The following is a 25,279-nucleotide window of genomic DNA, read 5'->3' as shown; positions in this document are numbered from 1 at the left end:
ATTATTTGGTTGGTAGTAGTCCTTGATGGTGTCTTTAGGTTGTTTTAAATGCTGCATAACAGTCAGTGGGTATGGAGCTTCACGAGCGTTGATCAGTGGTCAAATCACCTCCTAGTGAAGTTTGTTTGGAGGAAGTGCAGGTCCCTGGCTTTTCTAAGCACATAGAACAGGGGTGGTCACAAGCAGAATTAAGCATGGCAGCTATCCCAATTCTGTCACTGGTGTTACTGCAATTTTTTGAGAACTGCTTACTAAATGATTCTTAATTACCAAGTCTTGGTGTGAAAGTATGCAGGAGTCATTGTCAGCAAAGTTAGTGAAATAATACCAAGCAGCACACTATGCTTTGTAGTGTGATGCATCATACCTTTTGTACGCTTGTGGTAAGTCATGTCAAGCTAAATTAATTTCAACAGGTATCTTATAAAAACTTCAGGAAATCTGGAGGCATATTTGAAACTCAGATGTTTCCCAGATACTGCATCTTGGTTTTAGCCTAGGTTTATAAAAGTTTGTAATACAGTTTGTTATTTAATGTCAATGCAAATATTCTTTCATCAAACCACATATGGTGAAGCCTTAGTTGTGGCCACATTCTTAGTTTGCTACTCAACAAAATTAGAAAAAAAGCCTCACGAGCAGAGCTTCTCAGCCATAAATAAATGGCATGAGGGAAAGAGTTCAGAGTCTGAAGAACAGGAAGAGCAAAGCACAAACGTGACTAACAAATCAGCAGAATCAGAGGAGAGCAAAGCTCAAGACCAGTAAGGTAAAACCTGCCATTTCTTGTGTTGTGTTTACTATAAGCCATAAATATCCCCTTGGATGTACTCAAAACTCAACTGGACAAAACCTTGAGCCATATTCAGTGTTGGTCTTGCTTTGAGCAGGGGATGGATTTGATGAGCCTCAGGGTCCTTTCCAATTAGACCATTTTGTGATCCCATGTAAGCAGCAGGGGTGGTAGGGATGGAACTGACTTCTGTTTGCAAGAAGTACAGAGGTACAGTAACTAAGGTGCAAAGCTGCTACAGAGATAAACAATTAGGTGATTGTCAGAGTTCTGACAGAGATGTGATTTTGTCACTTCCTAGCTGGAAAGACAAAGGAAAAAATTCTCTCTTCTGCAAACTGAATTATACAGGGTGGATCCAGAATCAGTTGTTGATCTTTGTTGGTTTTGTTTTACAGTACCCTTTCTTCTAAATGAACGTGCTTCTACTTGGTTTGCTTTATATCCTGGGGTGCATCAAACACCATGTAACCAGCCGGTCAAAAGAGGTGATTATCCTGCTGTATTCAGCATTGGTGTGGCCTCACCTGGAGTACTGTGTGCAGCTCTGGGCCCCATAATTTAAGAAGGATGTGAAGGTCCTTGAATGCGTCCAGAGGAGGGCAACAAAGCTGGTGAAAGGGCTGGAAGGCATGTCCTATGAGGAGCAGCTAAGGACTTTGGGCTTGTCTAGTTTGGAGAAGAGGAGGCTGAGGGGAGACCTCGTTGCTCTCCACAGCTTCCTGAGGAGGGGACACGGAGAGGGAGGTGCTGATCTCTTCTCCCTGCTATCCAGTGACAGGACGCGTGCGAATGGTTCAGAGCTGTGCCAGGGGGAGTTTAGACTGGACATTAGGAAGCATTTCTTTACCGAGAGGGTGGTCAAACACTGGAACAGTCTTCCTAGAGAGGTGGTCGATGCCCCAAGCCTGTCAGTGTTTAAGAGGCATTTGGACAGTGCCTTAATAACATGCTTTAACTTTTGGTCAGCCCTGAATTGGTCAGGCAGTTGGACTAGATGATCGTTGTAGGTCCCTTCCAACTGAAATAGTCCTACACTATTCTATGCTACGCTATTCTATTCTATTCTAGTTTCATACGGGGCTTCACAGAAGGAAGAAATAATTTGTCTAATGGGTATTAGTTTTAAGTTGTGTATTATTTCTGTTATTTTCTAATTGTCAATAGCTTTCTCTTTTAAGTTACTTCTAGCACTGGAAACAAACATATAGAAGGAAAAATGGATCCCTTTTGGCCATCAGAAACTAACAGCTTTCGACGTTTCACCCCTGAGTCCTTGGCAGCAATTGAGGAAAGAATTGCTAAGAAAAAAAAGCAGCAAGCCAAAGTTAACCGGGAGAATAAGGACAAAGGAGTTGAAGAACATAAACTTACTCCTCAGCTTGATCTGAAAGTCTGCAAAAAACTGCCGTCTCTGTATGGGGATCTTCCTGTGGAGCTCATTGGGGAACCCCTAGAAGATATTGATCCGTACTACAGTGATCACAAGGTTAAAACTTTCAAAAGCATTTTTTTATTTAATTTTGTCTGCTGAACTCTTAAGAGATAGTAAAAGCTCTATTCAGGAGGTGCTGGGTTTTGATTGTTCTGTAGACAGATCTTCAAACATTACTAGCATTTTTTGGGGCAGGAGTGCTAAGGTATGCTCCACATTATGTAATGAAAAGGTATTTTAAGTTCCAGTCAGCAATCAATTAATTATGAAAACATGATACACTTGATAGATAAACTTTGGTAGGAAATACATTCTGGGATAATTGATGCTTTGTTTTCCAGAGCAGTTTCTATGATGTCTGTGGGGCTGAACTCACTGTTGTATAAACAGTGCCTGTCAAATAGTAGATCATGCTGGATCATGTTGACTTACTGAGGATGTTTTTGCTGAATTACAAATACTATACAAATTAGGGGAGACATATTTGAGAGGTTTCCAGTGCTCTGTGTAGCAAACCCATATATTTTCGTTATAGCAAATTAATCTTCTGTTGTTTTAGGTCTCATCAGCTTTATTGTACCATATTTAAATTGCATATGCTCCATGCTATTGCAAAGTGGTTTGTGTTGTTGCCGATAGGAGTGTGTAAAGTAGATGCTCTAGGAATCCCTTCCAAATGAAATGTTTATTGTATGATTGCTTACTGTTGAGGGGGACTTGACCTGAAGAGCAGAAGGTTCCATCCAGTCCTATGTGGCTGTCTTTTATGTATACCAGCAAGTCACTGGAATATAATAATTTAATCAGAGAACATGCAGAAAGCTTTGTTCCTCTAGAGATTTTTCTTCTCAAAGTAATCAAAGTGATATTCTTGATGAAGAGAAACTAAGGCTGATTCAGTCGAAGAAATTTAGATAAAAGTTAATGAACTGTGGTTTTGATTTAAGAGATTTCATTTTTACTTCATGTGGCAAAAGTACTGAGCTGCACCGACCTAAGGTAGCTTAGAGGGAATTTACAGTGTTACTTGATAATTTAGCGACATTTCAAAATTAAAATTTTTGCTTTGACTGGACTGGATTCTGGCAGTCCTACACAGTATGTGTTTTGTAAATAATCTTTTGTAGCCTATAAAACTATCCAAGAGAAAGGTACTTTTGAGTATGATTAACACCATTGTTGCAGTCCCAGAATAGTATCCTTTAATTACTTTGACCAAGTGAATATGATCACTTGCTCTTCAAATTCATTCTCCTTACTATTTCTTCCTCACAGGCAATAATGAACTTTTATATAGCTGGTGTCTTTCTTTCAAAATGTAGTATCATCAGGTCACAGCTCCAAGTAAGAATACAGGAAAGCTTTACTCATAATTGCAGTTAGATACAGTTCTAGATGCAAAATTGAAAACCTAAATGTTTAATTTTGGGGGAAAATTTTGTTTCATTAAAACAATTCATATACTATGAATCTTTTTTTTTGTAGACTTTTATGGTGATAAATAACAGGAAGACTATTTTCCGGTTTACTGCCATGCCTGCCTTGTTTATAGTTGGTCCTTTTAATCCAGTCAGAAAAGCAGCAATTAAAATTCTGATCCATTCATATCCTTTTATTGGTTTCCCTTATTTCCGTTTTAAAATATACTGTACCATTTTCTGTTGTTCTGTTCCTCTGTTCATATTAATGTAAACGTAAGCTCATGTGGCTGCGATAGAGATTTTTTAAAAAGTTATACTGAATGTTGTTTTACAACAGCTAAGATATTTACATGGTGTTGGTACGAGTAAAAATGTCAGAAAGCTCGTATTTCAAGTCAGATTTGCAGATACTGTTATGAAACAACATTTAGAGGCTACTGTATGATATTTTAGCCCTTTTCCAGAACTACTTCTAACTCTCTATTGTGGTCACAAGCTTAAATTTAAAAAAGAAACCAAAACAGTGACTCTCTAGTTATTGAAACATGAAGGATGTGATTTACAGCAATGCTTTGCTGAAAGAGTCTGATGTTATCCTAAGAAATGTATTTCACACTCAAGTTTAGAAAGTTCTGAAGAGCGACCATTTTTTATATTTTTGCAAAAATATAAACATAGTTTGTAAAAATGTGAAGGATCGCAGGTGCAAAACCATAGGTTGAGTAGTTTCTGCTTTTTCTGCCAAACATCTGTTTTCATTTGGAATTACTAATTTGTAAAAATAGGTCCTGTTATGGGAACTTATGGCTGACTTTGAATGTGTATTCATGCTATTAGAAATTACTAAATTTGCTGTTCAGTTTCAAATAAACCCTAAATTTAAGGCCAATGTTTGTTTTTAAACCCTCCCCCGCTTTTATTAGGTGACAAGTGAACTTTCATGAAAGGATTTTTTTCTTCTGTATGTTTTCATTGCCTGCCACATAAAATGAGAAAGTTTCCTGAACTCGTGGCAGAGCATAGGTGTCTCTTGTAAGAATGTATATATGAACTCCCAGTTTCAAAGAACACTGGTTATTGATAATTAAGCTTTTTCATCTGTTTTCCCTAGGCTTAAAACCCCTAATTATTATGGGATTGTGGCCCATTTCGCTTTATTCCATGCTCCTGCTGGGAAGAAATGCAGGTTTCTAAAGTTTTACATGCATTTTTTAAAGCATTTAAACATAAACATTTACATGTTTATCTCCCACATGCAGATAATTCATTGTTATTTTTAAATCATGAAGTTTAACCAGCTGAGCGGAAGTTTGATCTGACATCAGTTTCTTTGGAAAACAGATGAAAAGTCCTAAGCATATTCAAAACCAAAGTAATTATTTGAATATCTGTATGGTTTTTTTGTGTGTAAATCAGCAACTTTTCTGAACTTCATTGTTTTATAATATAGCACTTTTTCCTTAATTTATTATTCACATTATTTGTTGGCTTTATTACATGTACTGTGGCACTCAATTGTGCTTCCATGGCTTTAACTAAGCCTTCAGAAGCACCCAACTGGACTGAGTAAGTATCTCAGTTGCCATTTGTTCACTCTTTTTCTAAGGATACTGATACTAATTCTGGGGCTTGAAAATTCTTAGTCAGACCTCTGAGGAAGATTTAGGATTATTATTATTATATCACACAGTCTTCTGTGGAGCTTCAGTGCCTTTTCTTAGGGGCTTACACCATATGCCCTTTTCTCTACATTGGTTAATTTTGCCATCTGGTGTAACATAGAAGGTTGCCCCATTTTTCCTTTTAAGGATTAAGCCTTTTAGAGAGACTGTGCAGCAGGATTCTAACTTAATAGCTGTCATTCTAAGGCAATAACCTGAATGTCTGTTATGGCCGTCTCATGCAAAAAGTATAAAGGGATAAATATTCATTCCATTCTTTCTTGCTGTTTCCTGGGGACAGCCCTAGTTCCGTTGTTCACATTAGGAAGCCATCTATTTATAATGTCTTGTTACCTTTTGTAATTGTGGACTGTATCCAGTGTAACTTGAGTTAATGTTCTGGAATTAAATCTTGAAAATGTGCCTGGGGCCTCAGAGGTTCTACAATTTTAATTCCTCTTATTTTGGGGTAAGCATGGTGATAATGATAGCTTAATTTTATGTAGGATTTCTTTCAATTATAGAGTATTTGTCAGAATAAATGTATAAAATGTGCAAACTTCACAGGCTAAAATAAGTCTTTGCTGTTATTGTTCTGCCAAAATGTTCAGGCTTTGAAATTTTCCAGCCTGCTTTAGAACATAAACACATTCTTAAAAATTTTTTGTAAGGAAATGTGAACTATCCTTCATCCAGAAATAGTATGGTACGCTTATGTGAACATTTGTGATTATAGATCTACGTAGAAATCTTACTAAAATTCAGGAAGGCATCTTCTTATACCCATGACTAAATGTAAAAGTCATAAAGTTACATTAGTCTGAAACTAATGTAACCGGTCTTATTTTACTTCACATTTTCTACCTTAATCTCCATCCAGTGACTAAATCATAAAAAGGTAGAAATGTGCCTGAATGTATCTCAATCTCATTAATATTTTTACTTCTATAACTTTAATATACACTTTCCTTCTCAGATATCTTTTTACTGTCATATATACTGGTGAAATACTGATAAAAATATTAGCAAGAGGATTTGTTTGGGATGAATTTACCTTTCTTCGAGATCCGTGGAACTGTTTGGATCTTGTTGTTATTATTGTAATGTAAGTAAAACTCAGTTGTTCTTTTACACTCAAGGGACAAACACAGAGATAAAATGCTATTTGATATGGCTGAAGTTCTTTAGAGTGGTTGGCATCCAACCTGCTTGAGTTAACTGTGGTTGAATCACCCTTTGCATATCTGCAAAAAGAAAAATAGTTATAGACCTTAAAGCAAGACCTAAATGCAAAGCTCATCTTAGAAGTGTTTGATTGTTCTCAATTTAGTACGTATTTAAATTTTGTTAAGAGGCGATTGCATACACAGCCAAAACCAAGCATGCCTCTTTATATTGTCTTAGTTGTACTCTGGATCAGATGAAACTCATTTGAGAAGGGTCCAAAGTGGATCACAAGGTGTTGAATGACATGGTGATAAGTAGCAGATGAAATCCCAAGAATGTAAAGTGATGCTCAAGGAAAAACAGACCTAGCTTTACATACACAGTTATGGGCTCTGAAATAGCTTTCACTTGTTGGGAAGACGATGTTGGAGTTAAAATAGACAGTCTTGTGAAAACACCACTCCAGTGTGCAATCATGGTCAGAGAAGGAAATAGAAAACGAGGACATTACGGGTAAGAAATAAAGAAAGAAGCAGAACACATAGTTATTTCACTGTGCGGCCTGTATTTTTCTTCAGGACTATATGTAGTTTTGCTCCTGACATCTCAAAAGATGACAGAATTAAAAAAAGATACAGAGAAGATGTATATCTTGTATTCCACATAATAAGAAACTACATAGAGTAGAACTCTCATGAAAAAAATACAGAGCAGGAACATGGTTGAAGTCTGTGGCACAGAGCCAAAAAGAGAATACATAATTTATTTTTTTTCTCCTACGATGAGAGCTAAAGGCACCAAATGAAGTTGTCAGATGGCAGAATAAAAAAAGAAGGGAGTAGTTTTTCACGCTGCCTGTAGGCATATTCCCATAGGAGGTTGTGGATGCAAAAAACTTAGTTGCATTCAGAAGACTTCTGGACAAAATCCTGGATGAAAACACATTAAGGGTTATTTTTAGCACAAAGATACTATGTCTTGTTCAGGAAGTCCCTGAGCTATAAATTTGCTGGAAGAATTAAATCTGGGAAGCATCACTGCCTTGATTCTAAACTGCCCTGTAAGCATCTGTTGTGGGTCATTCAAGGGTAATAGGCAAGATGGATCACTGCTGTGGTCAATTTTAAATTCATATCAAAACCAACTAGCTAGGTGGACAAGAAATGAGGAAGAAACCAAGTCAGAATTTGCATCTCAGATACAGAATGTTTACCTCAAAAGCAGAATAGTCTTTCTTGCAGCAGTGAACAGATTCGCTCATGCCCAGTCTCAGAGCTTTCAAAGCAAATTTCTGTCATTTAGCATTTCTGAATAGCTTTCAGTTGTCTTGTTCTAATTTATTAGAGATGTAGAGTAATTTAGATTGGAAGGGACCTCTGGAGATCATGTGGTCCAGCTCCATGCTAAAAGCAGGACTAATTTAGATTAGGTTGCTTAGGACCTCGTCCAGTCAAGTTCTGAGTTTCTCTAGGCATGGAGATTCAACAACCTCTCTGAGCAACCCCTTCCAACCACATTGCGGGCTTTTTTCTCCCAAAGTTCTAATTGAAATGTCTTGTGTAGCAACTTACATCTGCTGCCTCTCATCCTTTCATGGTGAGCTTCCAAGACCAGCCTGGCTCCATCTTCTCTAAGCCTCACGCTGGGCAGCTGAAGACAGCAATAAGATTCCTGCTCCGTCACCCCATTAGCCTGTTCTTCAGACTCAACAAATCCAATCCAGCCTAACAATTTAACTAATTGTCTTACTGCCCCCCTTAGAGCCCTGGTTGGACCTGCTCCAGTATGTAAAATGTCTTTCTTGCTCTGGAGAGCCCAAAGCTGGACACAGTACTCCAGATTCAGTCTCAGAAATCACTTCCTTCAATGTATGAGCTAGACTCCTCAACATATGAGCTAGACTCATGCTAATCTAGCCCAATATGTGATAGGCGTTCCGTATCACAAGGGTGCTTTACTCATTCATGTTCAATCTGTCTGCCCTGACCCCAGGTCCTTTTCTGCAAAGCTGCTCATTATCCAGTCTGCCCTCAGCTCTTGCTTGTGGTCACGCTGACTCAGGTGCAAGGCTTTGCCTTTGCTTTTGCTGAACTTCATGAGGTGTATACAGCCCATAACTCCAGTCTGTCAAGTTCATTCTGCAGAGCAGCCTTGTCACCCAGTGCGTTGACTGCTCTCCCCCCAGTTTAGTATTTGTGAACTTGCTGAAGGCAAGCTCTATTCCATTCTTCAGGATGTTAATGAAATTGTTAAACAATATTGGCCCCGGGACTGACCCATGAGGGCTGCCACTAGTAACCAGCTGCCAGCTGAACTTTGTCCCTTTGATCACAGCACATAGATATTTCACTTCCACAGATTTTGACACTAGACTCAGGGACCTGGGAGGCCTGAGAGCAGACCTCGCTGGTAAAGACCAAATCAAGGCAGTATGGAGTAGTTTCAGCTTTTGCATGTCCTTTGTCATTAGGTTCCCTGCCTCCTTGAACAACAGGCTCACAGTTTCCTTAGTCATCTTTTCACTGCTGATGTACTTAGAGCAGCCCTTCTTGTTGCCCTTCACATCCCTTGTTAACTTCAACTTCAGCTGAACTTTGTCTTTCCTTGCTTCATCCCTGCATGCTTGGCAATGTCCTAGTGTCCCTCCCCAGAGATCTCTCTGCTTCAACCTTCTGCACACTTCCTTTTTGAATATGAGATTAGTCAGGAGCTCCTTGTTCAGACGAGCTGGTTTTCTGCCACATCCGCTTGGCTTTCTACAGGGTAGAGTGCATCGTTCCTGTGCTTTGAAGAAAATACCCTTGAAGATCAACCAGCTGTTCTGGGGGTCACTTTTCCCTTTGGGGCAGTTTCAGATCCCTGAACATGCTGAAATCTGCTGTCCTAAAGTCCGAGATTTTTATTCTGCTGTTCATCTTGCTTGCTTCTCTCAGGGTCTTAAACTCCACCATCTCATGGGCTCCGTAGCAAAGGCTGCCATCAACTCTCATATCCCTGACTGGTTTTTCCTTATTTGTAAATAATAGGTTATGTACTCAGATGTCATCACACACATATATATATATATGTACGTGAACAAAGTATTCTGATGGGTAATCTGTAAACCACTAAGGAGCTTACACATTGTTAATCATCAGTAACTATCAGGTAGTCCAACAGCTGTATGAACAATTTCATTTTATGGTCCTACTTCCCTACCCATACTCCTAATTCATTTGCGTTCAAGCAGATATATAGTATCTCCTGTTTTTTTGGGTCTTATCATGCAACAAATAAAAGTATTTGGAAATTAACTCAACAGTTAACTCAAGTGCAGTTATTACTTAAGGTACTTGAGAATTATTTAATCTTACAGGCTAGGCAAAGCCATAGTGTTCTGATCTATTGCTGACAAAAGTCGTGCTTTGAGTGGGAGGTTGCCTAGATCACCTCCAGAGGTCCTTTCCAACCGATGTTTCTCAGATTCTGTTATTGAGACTTTTTATTTTAAGGAATTCTGTTACCAGTTATGACCTTGTCATAAGATGAGTCACAATTCATGTCCATTCTGACATGAAAGAAGTCTTATAAAATATGGGGTAACCTGATAAAGTGCTGTATAGAATATGCAACTCTTAAAATCCTCATTTTCTGAAATTTTTAATTTGTTGAAATGATTAAATTTAAACTAGTTTCAATGCTCAGGTTTTTAGCTGACTGTTAAATAAAAGTCAGAAGGACAGCCATGTGGTACAGAATTAACATATTGTAAACCTAGTTTTGCTCAGCTCCCTTCTCCTAAAGTATATGTTGTGTAGTTTTGAGACAGCTGCAACATACACTTTCAGTGAGCTAAATCAGATTAGCCTCAGTATGAGAGGGTTTTGTATTTATTTGACATTTTGATGAATAAACACTTCAAAAGTTAAGCATCCAAATCCACACTAAGTAGAAACTTGCTGTGTTTCTTTTCAGAGGCACTATTCAAAAGTCTCGTTATTTTATATCAATACCTAGAAATGGATTTAGATTTCTAATTTAGACATCTACCTTAGGACATATTTGACCTATTTATTTTCTATAACTTATTACTGTGTGCTCAATATGCATATGCTCTGAAAAGCTAGGTCTTTGTCATTCAGTTACATGGTGGTTTAATTTTATAGGTATATTAGTATACGGAAAAGTATGGGCAAGGTTTCAGCTCTTCGAACTTTCAGAGTACTGAGGACTTTGAAAGCTATTTCAGTAATACCAGGTAAGGAACAACATAACATGTCTTACTGATTTTCTCTCCGCTTCAGCAGTGTGCTATTTCTAATTCCTCTCCTCTTCTTGTCTTCAGTTTTCTGGTCACTTTTTGTGACGGTTAACGAGATCCCAAGGTGTGACTGTTTTGCAGTCTGCAGTAACTCTCAGCAGCATCCTGACAGAATATTTTTTATCATCTTTCCTCAAAATGATTTTGACGCAGGCAAACTTTTGTATTTTCTGCTTTTTCTATCCCATCACTAATGTTCAATTTTACTTAGCCCAGTGCCTTTGTCTTTTTACTTTTGTCTTTCCTGAGCAGCACACACCTATTCAATAGCCTATGATGGCTATACCACCATATTTCTGGTTTCATGTTATACTTGATTAGCTTGATCTTCTATGGTTTATTTCCCAGAATGCTGACTTCACAATATTTCAGAGTTTTTAATTTGTTTGTTTACTGAACACAGCCACTATCTGGATTGAGCATAATCGTTTCATTAACAGTATTTTGCATATGCTGTCCAGATATTCAATATTTTTGTAAGTTGTGCTACACATTAGGATACCAAAATATGGATTTTGGAATCTAACTGCAAAAACTCATTTGAAAATCTATAAATGACTACATATCCCATTGTCATAATATTTATTAACTTTACCATTTCTATGTAATTACAAATATATTTTTGATTTTGCTATGGAATTTTAACAGGAATTAAACATAGGGTGTGTTTAATTTTTAATGTCAAAACCACCCATCAATACTTTTCCTTTCATATCCACCATGGAGAACAGAGATTAAATGTAATTTTACTTTTTTCTTATGGAAGACTTCTAGAAAAATCCTGGATATCACTCTCTGCCTATGTCATATTTCAAATTCAGTTATTCTGCCAGAATATTGGTCTTCAGTTTATATATAACCCATTTTCAAAGAATCACAAAATCATTGAGGTTGGCTGGGACCTCTGGAGATCATCTGGTCCAGCCCCGCTGCTCAAGCGGAGCTCCTTAGAGCTGGTTGCCCAGGACCATGTCCAGACGGCTTTTGAATATCTCCAAGGATGGAGACTTCACAACCTCCCTGGGCAACCTCTGCCCGTGCTCAGTCGCCCTCACAGGAGAAAAGTGTTTCCTGATGCTCAGAGGGAACCTCCTGTGTTTCAGTTTGTGCCCATGGCCTCTGGTCCTGTCGCTGGGCACCACTGATAAGAGCCTGGCTCCATCCTCTTTGCACCCTCCCTTCAGGTATTTCTATACATTGATGAGATCCCCCCTGAGCCTTCTCCAGGCTGAACGGTCCCAGCTCTCTCAGCCTTTCCTCATGGGCGAGGTTCTCCAGTCCCTTTGTCATCTTTGTGGCCCTTTGCTGGACTCTCTCCAGTATGTCCATGTCTCTCTTGTACTGGGGAGCCCAGACCTGGACACAGTACTCCAGATGTGGCCCCACCAGTGCTGAGTAGCGGGGTATGATCACCTCCCTCGACCTGCTGATAATAGCTTGCCTAATTGCAGCCCAGGATACCATTCACCTTATTTGCGGTGAGGGCACGCTGCTGGCTCATGTTCAACTTGGTGTCCACCAGAACCCCCAGGTCCTTTTCTGCTAAGCTGCTTTCCAGCTGGGTGGTCCCCAACATATATTTGTTCCCTTCCGAGTGTCATAAATGTTCTTTTGCTTTTAAACTGGTGACATCTGTAAGACATTATCTTCTAAGACAGAATTCCCTGAGGTCAGCAGAAGCTACCCTTTATTGTAGTGTGTATATGGCACAATGTGAAGTACTTGGTTAACGTTAATCAAGCACAGAAATCTGTCCATATTCATTAAAGCTCCTAAGAGTTTGCTTAGATGCCATCTTAATTTAGAATTTTCAAGTTAGCAAAATTAGTGTTAGAAGGAAGTAAAAGCCAAAGAAGTTATGATTTGGAAATTTAAGTAAAAATACTTTACTCATTCTATACCTTATTTTACCTCTTTTAATACTCTGAAGTTATAAAACCATTTATACTGATTGTTTTTAACATACTTGCAACTGTTTTATATTGTCATATGGGAACGCTACCGCATTCCTCTTCTCATTTTGCATATTATTAAATCTTATTTTTCTAGGTCTGAAAGTCATCGTAAATTCACTTATTGACTCTGTTAAGAAACTTACTGATGTGTTGATCTTGACTGTTTTTTGCTTGAGTATATTTGCTCTAATAGGCCTCCAGCTTTTTATGGGCAATTTAACATCCAAATGTGTCCTCAGTAATACTACATATAATGACACATTATGTAAGGATGCCAAGATATATGTACCAAATGATGAAGGTAAATTTTATTCTTTTCTCCCTTTACATAATCTGTGTATCTTCCTGTGTATGTCTTGTTTTTTCACAGAGATGTTAAAAAATAGTTGCATGTATTTTTCGCAAGAAGGTATGTCCTTCCATTTGCACAAGTAGTAATGTGAAGTCTCTGGGACAGCTGAATGTGAGATTAGCGAATGTGGGATTTGGAGAAAGATTAGCAAGCTGTGGGACAGAAGGGACTGAGTTTTCTACAAGCGTTTGCTTCTTTACCTGTGCACATTGCACCGGGATCCTAATTTTAGGGATACTGCACAGAGAATGATTTTTTCCATTACTAAAGCTATATCATTCAGGGATTTTGCCTACTTCTCGCAGAGATTCTTATTTTTACCAGAGATCAAACAAAATCTTACATTGTAAGTTATGCAGGTTTTTTTTTTTTTTTTTTTTAAATGGCCATAGGGACAGATCTGCTGAGAAACAGCCCTATCTGCCCTTTGTTGTGAAAGGAGTCTTTCACAGAGATGTGGTCCATCAGGCTGGTTTTTTTAAAGTGCAGCAATGTATGGTTTACTGTCAGAGTGCTGTAGGAACTGACAACTTCTGATTTTATGATTCCTTGATATTTTTTTTTATTAGATATCTGCTACAGAATGAATAAATCTTCTGAAATACTGCTCTGTGGGTTCAGTTCAGATCCTGAGTAAGTGAACAAAACAGTTTTAGTACTTTCTTATTTTTTCCTCCAGATGTGCTGTGGTTTTATTTTTGGCCTAAAGGAATGGTGATGATTTTTCAGGAGGGTGGAATGTGTGTGTGTGGGGTTATTAAATTAAAAATCAGATATTTCACATCAGAAAAAGAATGAAGTAAAGTACTAGGATGCAAGCAATTGTATATGTGCTTTGTTGCTAACCACTGGTAATATAATGGTAATGTAGAATGATATAAAGGAGGAGGGGAACAGATCAGTAAAGAGTTGTGAGATATTAATAAACTCTCCTCATCTTGATGAATTATTTAAAAGTAAATATATTTTCATTTTTTTCCCCTCTCTGTGTATTTGTTTGAATTCATCCTACATCAGTGGAGAGTTTCTGTCTACTCGGAAACTAGACAGAACTAGAGTTTCTGTCTAGTTTCTTTGACTAGACAAAAGGCTTTCTAGGATTGTCTCATATAAATCAGCCCTTCTGGCAGAATTATACTGGGAAATAATGAAATGGACTTAAAGATAAACTGAACAAAATATTTGATGTTGTGTACTGGGTGCTTTCAGGTACAATCTAATACTGCAAGTAAGTATTGTTTAACTTTTCTTTTGTGGCTAGCAAAGAGTGCCCAGAAAACTATAGCTGCGAGAGGATTGGGAAGAATCCTGACTTTGGTTATACAAGTTTTGATCATTTTGGCTGGGCCTTCCTTTCTTTATTTCGTCTGATGACACAGGATTGCTGGGAGCGTCTCTACAGACAAGTAGGTACTTTTATTACCTGCTAGAATGACTTTAGACATGCAGTTTAGAGCTTTATGTCCACTAGAAAAATCTGCACCTGTTTTAACATTACTGATACCAAATTTGTTTTAAAATCAACATAAATATTAAGGAAGTAGCTTCAAGTGACTAAGGTGTAGCACCTTCTGCAAGTGACATTGGATGGGAGCAATCCTGCTGTGAATGCTCATAGTTTTGTTGGAGAACACAACTATGGAGCACTTGGGTCAGTGATTAATAGTTAAATGTTAATATATAACTACCAAAGGATTGGGGATCCGGCTAGTGAGCTCACTGCTGCTGCAGGGGATATGAGGACTTGTTACATACTCTGTTTCTCTTCCTTTTAAGTCCTGACTCCTCACCAAAACTTTTGGTTCAACATATAACATACACTTTCATTTCAGATAATTTTTGACAACTGGTACTAAAAAAAATTGGAGCCTTTATGTTTTGATTCAGAGAGTTGAATGTAACTTTTAAATTCTGGTTTTTGACAAAAATGATACAAAAATTGCATGTAGAGAACTCACTGGATCCCATACATCTATGCCGTGCCTTTGCTAGAAGGGAATTATCCTCTGCCTTGTTCTACAACTTTCATATAGTCCACTTTAACTTTTTTCCAGCAACCTTTATTAACTGAGATTTTTTTTAAATGGATACATCTTCTTGCCATTTGGAGGTCACGTGGTTTTTAGGTTTTAATGTCTCAGAGCTTAATTTTGAGCCATCTCCTCTCCTGCCATTTAAAAAAATGTAAGAATAAGCAATCAGTCTAAATATTGCCTCTGATTCACTAATTATAGCATCTTTCATGATTGTTTAGATAATCCTAGCTTTCATCCTTATTACTGGGGTTTATTAATTTCTTCTGTAGTCACCTGTATATCTCTTTACAGCTGAAGTTGTCTTCTCATAACTTAAACTCTGATGATCATTTGCCCAATTTGCTGGGAGATAATTCATTTAATTTTAAGAATGGATTTTGTTAATTCTTCTCTGCAGTACATGGCATCATTTTGAATGTTTGATGGTCTGTTACATAAAGAGAAAACGTTGTATGATCACAGAGAAGTTTTTAAGAGCTGAAATTTATTTACTTGAAGGCCAGGGGAACTCCTGACTAGATATATTTCTAGATCCTACTGTTGTTTAAAGAAAACAGTGCAGTATGTTGACCTTTTGTATTGTATAGGAAAATAAATTGTTTCAAATTAGTTTGAAATTCTATTGTAAATGTTAGTTTGTTAATAATTTATTACAACCTTTACCTTTTCCTCACAGACTATCCGTACATGTGGAAAGAACTATGTTTTCTTTTTTCTGGGGGTCATCTTTTTATGCTCATTTTATCTCTTCAATCTGATCTTGGCTGTGGTAACTATGGCATATGAAGAGCAAAACAGAGCTACTCGTTCTGAAACAGAGGCAAAGGAAAAATTACTTCAGGAAGCCCAACAAATTCTAGAGAAAGAACAGGTTTGTAAATTATTATATATAATATGTGGTTCCTTTTGTTTTCTTCTGTTTGTGAATTAGGGAAATAAGGTTTTTAAATAAACGTGCTTTTTACAGTACTTTCTCACAATTAATTTCTCTGTCTCTTTATAAATACATGTATGTATATATATTTAAATATATATAAACATTTCTGTGATACAAACAAACAGCATGAGTCCAAGTTAAATCATATTAAGTTTTAGGATTTGCAGACCTGACATTTTATAGGAGTGGCTTGCTGGCAAGTGTGTAGCTTTTATAGTCTTGCATAGGTGCCTGCGCTCTCTGGTTTGCCCCATTCTTGTACACTACCACTACTGCTGTGTACAAAAATTCCTTTCTCTGGATATTCCTTCTTGCTGTTACTGTGTAGTCTGATGAAGGAAGTATGAGTGGATAAATTTGCATCCATAAGAAAAGTTGTCATTTCTACAGTTCCCTGAGATTGGAAGTTCTGATGCTGATAGATTTCAGGATTGATTAAAAATGCAAGCTTCCTGAGAGCCACTGTGCTCAGCTCTTTAAGGGGTGTCATGCCTCTTTTTGAGTGATTGCATGCAGAAGGTCTACCAGTTGACAAGAGCGGGAATAGTCTTTGGCCAGGCTAATGCCATTAGTTCCATATTAATGTAGAAGGACATCCAGAGACTGCATTAGTTTCTTTGCTGTTGGTTTGAAGAGCTAATAGACACACATCAGACTTCTACAGTGTTTCCTCTTGGCAAAGTATTGCCTAGATTCATTCATTCCTTGGCCTGTAGGGGACCAGGGATCACCTTTTTTTTTATTTTATTCCTGAGAAGTGAAGCTCTGAGCTGAGGCAACAAGATAGATTGAAAATTATTGTAAGACATATCTTATTTCCTAACTTTTTATAAAAAAATACCTCTGATTTACTGCTAATAATCAGAAAAGTCAGACTTGTAAGAGGACATGCAAATATCCTCTAGCAACTATACAATTTCATTGTTAAATGAAAGGCATCACTGGTTTACCAAATTCCTCCTCTACAGCTGTCGACAGGCCTGTGAAGTTCCTCCGTCCAAAATTCCAGCTTGCCAAGCTTTACTTCGGCTTTTCTTCCTTCCATTTTTCTTTCAACAGGATTAGTAGTTAAGAAAGGTTTAACATTTTAGGATTTAGTTTGAGCCCTTAGTCGTCTGTTGTCTTTGGGCTCAAGGTCCTTTCCAAAGCAAGAAAAGGAGAGTAAAAGCATACACCTTAATATTCTGTAATTCAGATACAAAATACAATATCTAAAGTGGCAAGGACAAACTTTAATTATAGTAGCTGACAAGTAACCATGCTTTATCTTTCAGTATTGTGAATAGCATTTTGTACTCCTATCTTTTTATAGTAATTTAATATTTGAGAGGTAAGAATTATTAGTGCAAAGCATTCGGATAGCATAATTAAACTGTATATGATCGTAGTCCATTTGCCTTGTATTAATAGACCGACTTTTTGCTGTTTCTTTTACAGGTGTTGGCTGCTGGAGAGAGTAAGGCGGCCTTACATGTCAGATCTGAAATGTCAGTTGCTGACTTGAAAAATTCAAAAGAAAAAGAGATGAAGAAAGAAAAACCTATTTTAAGACAAAGCTTAATTTTAGGTGATCATGGCAAAGAGGAGCATATATTTCATTCACAGCCTGGTCGCTGCCACAAGAAGCTTGTAAGTAGTTGAAATAGAAGATACATTCTTTAGACTTGCATGTGATAGAACAATTTGATGAGCAGAAAAGCTTTCTTTATTTGCAATTTGTTCCCCCCCCTTCTTGCATGCATTGGATTAACTTGTTTTTTAAAGCAATCTGAAAGTTAGATTTTGGGACCAGAAGGAGATGGCACTATATGGACTTGAAAGGAAAGTTCGAAGTGGCCGTCAGTAGCATACTTACGACACATTAAAACCCTCCGCACTTACAACTGTGGTAAAGATCTGTTGGCATCTCTATTGTGCTGCATAAAAAACCCATACAAAACCCTGTAAATTTTAGAATTTCCCTAATGACCTAACCTTCCTTTTTTTGTACACACAGCTAATTCTCTGGCCTAAATATTTAGGGTTGGATTTAGTTCAGTATGAAGACTTCTAACATTAGTGATTCACTTGTCTAACTATAAGCATCTAGTGCCATTTTAGATGTTCTTTAACAGGTTGGATATCCTGGATATCTTTGGCATCTGTGACACATCTTCCAGCACTGTGTGGATATCTCAAATACATTATGGCATCTCAAACGTTACTAAATTCCTAGATTTAGGCAACTGGATTATGCTCCAGGTTTTTGTTTGCAGGTGTCTACATGTGATTTAGGTTCTAAACTCCTGGAGTTGAATGGAAATTTAATTTTTTGAGTCACAAATTGATGCCTAGTGACGTTAGAGGATTTCAAGAGTGTTACTTGGCCTCCACCTACTTTACAGAAGGGTACAGACATGATGTGTCAAGTCTGCTTAGTCTGAGACTGTGGATGTCTCAGATACGAAATGTTTCAATAGACCTTCTCAAATGGCTTCAGACACTTATGTTTAAGTGAATCAAACTTATCGAAAAAATATGCATCAATTATAATGGGATTTTAGATGCATTGTGCACATGGACAAATTAAATGTCTGAATATTAGACTGAATCCCACATGTGCTATTTCACATCCTGATTACAGTAGTGACTTCTGGCTTTGGAAAAGATCCCCCTGCTCATGACTCCTTTCTAAATCCATTAAGAAACTGCTATTAAGACTTGTAATTCTTACTTTGCTTAATCTTGGGTTTTTTGCCAGTACCTTTGACACTGGCAAAATACCAGTCATAGACAGTCCTTACTATCATGTTACCTATGGTCCAGCATCCATGTAGAGTATAGATTTGTTGCCTTTTCAATGCTTAGTCCATGGGTGTATCTTCACTTGGCATGACCACTGCGTGTGTGACTGCACCTGGGGTATTGTGTCGAGTTTTAAGCTCTCCAGTAGAAAGATTACATTGAGCTATCACGCAAAGCCAGAGGAGGCTGCCAAGATGATTAAGGGACTGTAGCACATGATCTGTGGGGAGGGGTGGAGAGGTTGGGTTTGTACAGCCTGAAGGAGAAAAGGGAAAGGGAAGAATCTGATTATTGCTGTCTACTAATATCTAATGGGAGTGTATAAAGAGGAAGGACCCAAGATCATCTTACAGGTGCACAATGGAAAGTCAAGGGGAACAAGTTGCAACAAGGGGAATTCCAATTAGTTATTAAGGGAAAAAAAAAAAATCACTGTGACAGATGATAAACAGGTCATCCAGAGAAATTTTTGGGTCTTCATTTTTGGACATATTCAGAATGTAGCTGGAAAAGGCCCTACAGTTGAAGTTTGCCCTGCTTTGAGCGATGGAGTGGGAGGACTCCAGAGGACCTTCCCAACTTTAGTTTTTCTCTGGGTCTATGTAGACATCTACATTTAGATGCCTATATTTAGGTATTTTAATCTTGAGCTGAATCTTCTGAAATAATTCTCAGGCAATTATCCATATTACTGAGTTATTTTCAACAATATCTAAAAAGAAAGCTTTTAATGCCCATATACTGGTTCAGCAACAGCCATTCTCCAGTACAGGGTTGTGACTAAGACCAAACAGGGTCCACTGGAAAAACAGATGGTACAAAAGTAGATGTTTGTGTCCAAACAACACCTTGACTGAAACCCTGGTTCCCAGCCACACCTTTGATACTGCCGGCTGGAATTTCAAACCAGTCTTCGTTCACCTTCTCAGATGTGTTTCTTCCTTCCATTTCTTTGCTGACCATTTACCATGACTGAGCAGGGTCTCTAGATGTGGAGAGCTGGAAATCATCACCAAAACGTAAACTGTTCATTTGATATTATCCCTCACCCCTCTGTCTCCCAACATATTTTCTGTGATCTGCCCCCCCCCTCCCCCCCGGCTCTGCCCCCATGATAGTCTGTTCCATCTCTTGGCAGATTCTCTCTTGCTTCTGGGAGAACATCAGAATTGTTCCCACCCATCTCATAGAAAATGGAAACTTTCCAGTAGCAGAGCTAAAGGAATAACGGCCCAACTTCTTTCCTTCCGAAAAGTGTCCTTGTAGGGGAGTTTTTATTAGACACGTCATCCTAGCTAAAATGGATTAGGTTTTCATTCTGGCAGTCAGCATGGTCAGAATTTCTTCTAAATTCTGTCATCCTAGCTATATTAAATTCTGTGTCTGAGCTGAAGGACTCAAAATCATCCACTTGGTAGCAGCTGCCATCTGTCATCTCCTTTAGTATAGTATTTGCTTCTTATAGAGTGTCATTAACGTTTCCCCTGCTGTGTTAAGAATATTATGCCATTTTGTGACCTAATTTGGTTCTGCTGTACTTAAAGGGAACACTTTGTCACAGTCCATGCTAGTGTATTATTATACCTACTGAGGAGAAAAAAACCCAAGTCTTTCCATAGCAGGTGTCATATCTTCTATAAGTGTAAAAAACACCTCTTATGGCTGATTATCCCTATTTAATTTTTTTCTTCTAAGCCTGTGACTGTGTTGCAGGAGATGACTGAGCCAGGACATAAATTTGGTTTAGTTCCTAGACTTTACTTCTCCAAGGCTGCAAAATCTGCACAGGTTGGATGCCAAAAGCAATCTGTATTTTTACATTTCAGAAATAACATTTTCAGACCCTTCCCCAGGTCCCTTCCCCTCTCTATGTGCAGAGAATGGCAAAGTTATGAATATCTCTGTATAGGAACTTTTGGAAACAGATAGTAGATTGCATTAGAACCTGGTACGAGAAATGTTAAGTGGAACCCACTTTTCGAGAGTATATTCTGCAGAGTTTAAACTACATTGCTGTGCTTGCTAACGGATGCCTCTACACTATCTACGTGAAGAATTCCAAGACCCAGCTCCAGGTAATTGTGACTGTGTGAGAACCTGGTTGTAGTCTTATGCTGTCTTACACATACTTACAGATGATCATTTGACAGCAGGAGAAGCTATTTGTCAATCACGGTGGTTCTTCAAGATGCATAGTCGACCTGTACATTCCCTTCCTCTCACTCCCCTACATCACAGTTCTCACTTTGTCCAACAAATGTTGTTATTTCATAGTTAAAAAAAAAAAAAAAGGAGGGCCTAGAGCATGATCCAAGCAGTGTGAGCTGCTCCAATGTAGAGTTCTACCTTAGTCAAATAAATATCATCTGCAACAAACATAGCAGTTTGTTTCATGTTATGGCAACTACTGGTAGTACTAGCTCTGCTGCAACTGAGGACTCTTCAAACAATGTACTGTCTACTTTAATCACAAAAAGAGGCTAAAGATGCTAAGTCAAAGAGAAAAAAGCGTGTGAGAGAGACACTTTTTGGTAGGACATAATCAGTTCTATAAAACCTTGAATTGGACTATTTCTCTAGTGTGTATCCCTATTTTAAATCTCAGTTTGTCAGAGGACTTCTCATCACCAGTTATTTACTTCAGCTAAAGATAGATGAGCAGCAGTAACTGGTTCAGTGTTGATGAATACTCTTAACCTTTCTAAAAACACTAACTCTGAATGCTTCTGAACAGACGTGAATTTCAACAAGAAGACTGAGGACTTTAGTCAGGCTGGCACACAAATTTTTCTAGGTTTCTTTCCTCTGAGACACCAAACATAGAAAGGACTGAAAGGGCAAGTTGCACTGGTAACTGGGATGTGATTAGAATAGTCTAATTGAGTCTTTTATATTCTGAAAAAATACAGATAGAAAAATGAACACTTTAGCACTGTATTATAAATTAATTTTGTATGTCTATTCTGTGAAATGTCCTTTGCCTTCAAAGGTAAACACATGATACTGTTGTATGGTTTTGGTTTACATTCTTTCAGCAAGGTAAGGCTTCATTACAATGTGTATTTAAAAAGGCATATTTATCTTAAGCTGGACATAGTTTTTGTATTGCCATTTCTTCATATTCCCTTGTTATATTATCTTCTGTTGTCTTTCTAACCAAAGAGGCAGGTACTGCTGTCCTATGAATTGTCAGTGGACTCTATTAATGATCCTTTTCGAAGACAGAGGTTAATGAGTGCGGCCACTGTTATTACAGATAATTTGCGTAAGTCATTCTTTAGTGTTTTTCCTATGGTGATTGTGTAACTTGACCTAAGAGATCAAAATGTCACAAACAGTCAGCATTATTTTAAAAGTCACTAGGGGAAACTATGCAGCAATCATATGTAAATTTCAGTAAAATAAGTGTTCTCATATCTCACGTAACTGCAACTGTAACTTGCAATAACCAAGGGTAAATCATACCTGACCAGCTTGATTGCCCTGTACAATAAAATGACTGGGGTTTGTGGATTGGGGGGATAGCAATGTTTTAATTTACTTTGACTTTAGCAAGGCTTTCAACACTGTCTCCCACGGTATTTTTTCATCCAAGTTAGGGTGTTGGGTCTGCAAGGGTGGACAACCAGCTGGACAAAAAAAATGGTTGGGTGTTTGGGCTTCAAGTGTCTGGTGAACAGGTCGTAATCTACCTGGAGGCAGGAAACAAGTGGAGTACCACAGGGTGTATCCTAGGACATGTCTTGTCCTAAGTGACCTGGAGGATGCAACAGAGGCCTTGCTCTTAAATTTTGCAGATGACACAGAATTGGGGGGGAGCCACTTGATACACTGGAGGTGAGAGCTGCCAGCTAGAGGGACTTAGGCTGGAGGAATGGGCCAACAGGAACCTCATGAAAATTCAACCAGAACAAATGTAAACTTCTGCATATCTGGAAGAACCTCTTGCAGCAATACAGGCTGGGAACTGGCTGGCTGGCTGGGAAGCAGCTCTGCAGGAAAGGCCCTGTGGGTCCTTGTGGGCAGTGAGCTGAGCGTGAGCCGGCAACAGGCCCCTGCAGCAGCGATGGCTAACAGTATCCTGGACTATATTAAAGGAGCATAGCCAGGAGAAAAGTGGTTAACCCCCTTTGTTAAGCACTTGATAGACCACATACTATGCCCAGTTTGCCCCCCAAGCTCCCCAGTACAAGAAACACATTGAGTTCAGCAGAGGGCCACCAAGTCAGGGGCAGGAGCACTTGCCCACTGCTGGGCTGGTTCAGCCTGGAGAGAAGGTTTTGGGGGGAAGTTAATATCAGCCTTCCAGTGTGTAGGAAGACCTTATCAAGAAGATGGAGCCAGGCCCTTCACAGTGGTGCACTGTGGGAAGATGAGACAACAGACATAAACTGAAAGAAGAGAGCTTCAAACTGTGTGTAAGGAGAAGTTTTTACCATGAGGACAGTCAGACAGAGGAACAGGTTATGCAGTCTCTGACTTCATGGCTGACCCTGCTTTGAGAAGGGGGTTGCACTAGAGATCTCCTGAGGTCCCTTCCAAGTTGACTTATCTCATAACCCTACCCTCAACTATGGACACCGAGATATGGGGCACACCCTTCTTCATTTTATCCTGGACTTTTTTTCAACCCATGCTGCATCTGTGTCTGCGCAGATGCAACTCAGAGAAAACAAGTTGTCAGTTTTTCCAGAGACAGTGAGGTTATTTCTCCTTGATGTAGATCCTTTATCATCCTTCAGTAGTGTAATAAACATATGAAGAGGTGGATGATATCACCTGTTTCTATAATTATGAGATTTGTTGATGGTGACCTTTAAATAGCTTGTGATTAGTTTTTGTAGAATGAGTGAAACAATATTTTTCAATTATGCCATTCTGCTCACGAGATTGATTTTTCTTTTCAGTCCTTTCTATGACTGATAGTCTTTTTCTTCATACTGCGAAATTCCACATAAGATTATTTGTATGTTTCTTTCCCTTTTTGTCATTTAGAACTGCAAGAGTCAAAACTGAAATGCTCTTTAATATTGAAACATTTTGCTCAAAAGTATCTAATTTGGAATTGTTGTCCATTCTGGAGAGGAGTCAAAGAGAAGGTGAAATTGGTAATTTTGGATCCATTTGTTGATCTCTTAATCATGGTTTGCATTATCGTGAATACCTTATTCATGGCTCTGGAGCACCCTGACATGCCATACAATTACCAACAAATGATTTTTATAAGTGACAAGGTAAGTTAGGTCTATGTTAGAGTGAATATGGAGTTATAACCCCATATTTATACCGGGACAGTCCCATAAGGAGACATACTTTTTCAGTGACTTTTTGCTGAAGTTCTTTTTCCTCTTTCCAGATCTTCACCCTGATTTTTACAGCAGAAATGATCTTAAAAATCATCGCTCTAGATCCTTACAACTATTTTCAGCAAAAATGGAATATTTTTGATAGCATAGTTGTTATGATTGGCCTAATAAGCTTTAAAGAAAATCTGTCATCATTCAGGCTGGTAATTATTTTCTTTACTGTTTTTTAAAAGTACATGTGTTGTATAGATTTGTAAAATATTACAGTGAAATACCCTCAAATTATATTACTGATGAATCTGTTAAATCAGTTCTCTTTGTTAGTACATCGTAAGCCAACATGAATGTTTAATTAGAGCAAATATTAAATGAATGTTAAAGAATACATTCAACATGTTTATTATACTGTGTATATTGGATACTACAAATCCTCTGGCACAGTGTGCCCCCTTGGAGATTTGACCTAGCAGAGAGTTCACTGGTTCCCTGTTAGGTCTGTACAGTGGCACTGCTTAACTACGTTTCAGATCTTCAATTAGGAAAAGATATTATCTGAGTGTTTTCATGAGCTTAAGGATAGCAAAGGTTCCTTCACAGCTTTTCCTTTTGAGTTGAGATTTGTAAAATAACATAGCTTTCCTCAAGGCTTAGACTTGGCCTTGAGGTCTCCTCAAGGCCTTCCTCCATCTTAGGGAAAAGGAGGAGTAGCAGCTCTGAGATGTCTATGTATAATGTTACTTTTTTGCTTACATCCTTACTGTGTATTTAGAATGCTAAATTTACTAATTACTTCTAAAATTCTTCGTAGCTTTTCAGAGTCATCGCACCTAGAAATTCAGTTGAATTCTGTTTCATCTTGTGTATCATGACTGAGAGATTTTAACAGCCCTGAATGCTAATTTGACTAAAAATGTCCTTTTTACTCATGAGGGTGTATAGAATAGATCCCATCTGGCTTTTCAGATCTTTTAAGACTGTTGGGCGAGAGGTAGAAAAAATTCTTTTTTCAGTTTTTGTCTGATAACATTTGATTTAGTCCAAAATGCAGTCATTTCATAAGCCTCGTCCAAGTACCTATAAGCCACTTGATTATTACTACTGTTATTGTTATTGCTATTAATACTAATAGACT

General features: G+C 38.1%; 1 protein-coding gene across 1 annotated transcript in view; it reads left to right on the top strand.

The window, feature by feature from the left end:
- Positions 1-2,012: 2,012 nt before the first annotated feature.
- Positions 2,013-25,279, top strand: part of LOC143157547 (sodium channel protein type 5 subunit alpha-like) — a 46,955-nt gene continuing 23,688 nt past the window's right edge. Inside the window, exons 1-13 of the mRNA XM_076332373.1 lie at positions 2,013-2,282; positions 3,714-3,832; positions 5,126-5,215; positions 6,287-6,415; positions 10,623-10,714; positions 12,827-13,069; positions 13,654-13,717; positions 14,346-14,490; positions 15,797-15,991; positions 17,495-17,686; positions 22,004-22,106; positions 23,837-24,075; positions 24,198-24,350. Coding sequence (XP_076188488.1) covers positions 2,013-2,282; positions 3,714-3,832; positions 5,126-5,215; positions 6,287-6,415; positions 10,623-10,714; positions 12,827-13,069; positions 13,654-13,717; positions 14,346-14,490; positions 15,797-15,991; positions 17,495-17,686; positions 22,004-22,106; positions 23,837-24,075; positions 24,198-24,350 — 2,034 coding nt within the window. The remainder of the gene's footprint in view (positions 2,283-3,713; positions 3,833-5,125; positions 5,216-6,286; positions 6,416-10,622; positions 10,715-12,826; positions 13,070-13,653; positions 13,718-14,345; positions 14,491-15,796; positions 15,992-17,494; positions 17,687-22,003; positions 22,107-23,836; positions 24,076-24,197; positions 24,351-25,279) is intronic.

This window comes from Aptenodytes patagonicus, chromosome 2, assembly GCF_965638725.1.
Source record: "Aptenodytes patagonicus chromosome 2, bAptPat1.pri.cur, whole genome shotgun sequence".
NCBI lineage: Eukaryota > Metazoa > Chordata > Aves > Sphenisciformes > Spheniscidae > Aptenodytes > Aptenodytes patagonicus.
Note: the sequence above shows the minus strand (reverse complement) of the source record. Positions and strands in the feature narration are given on the sequence as shown.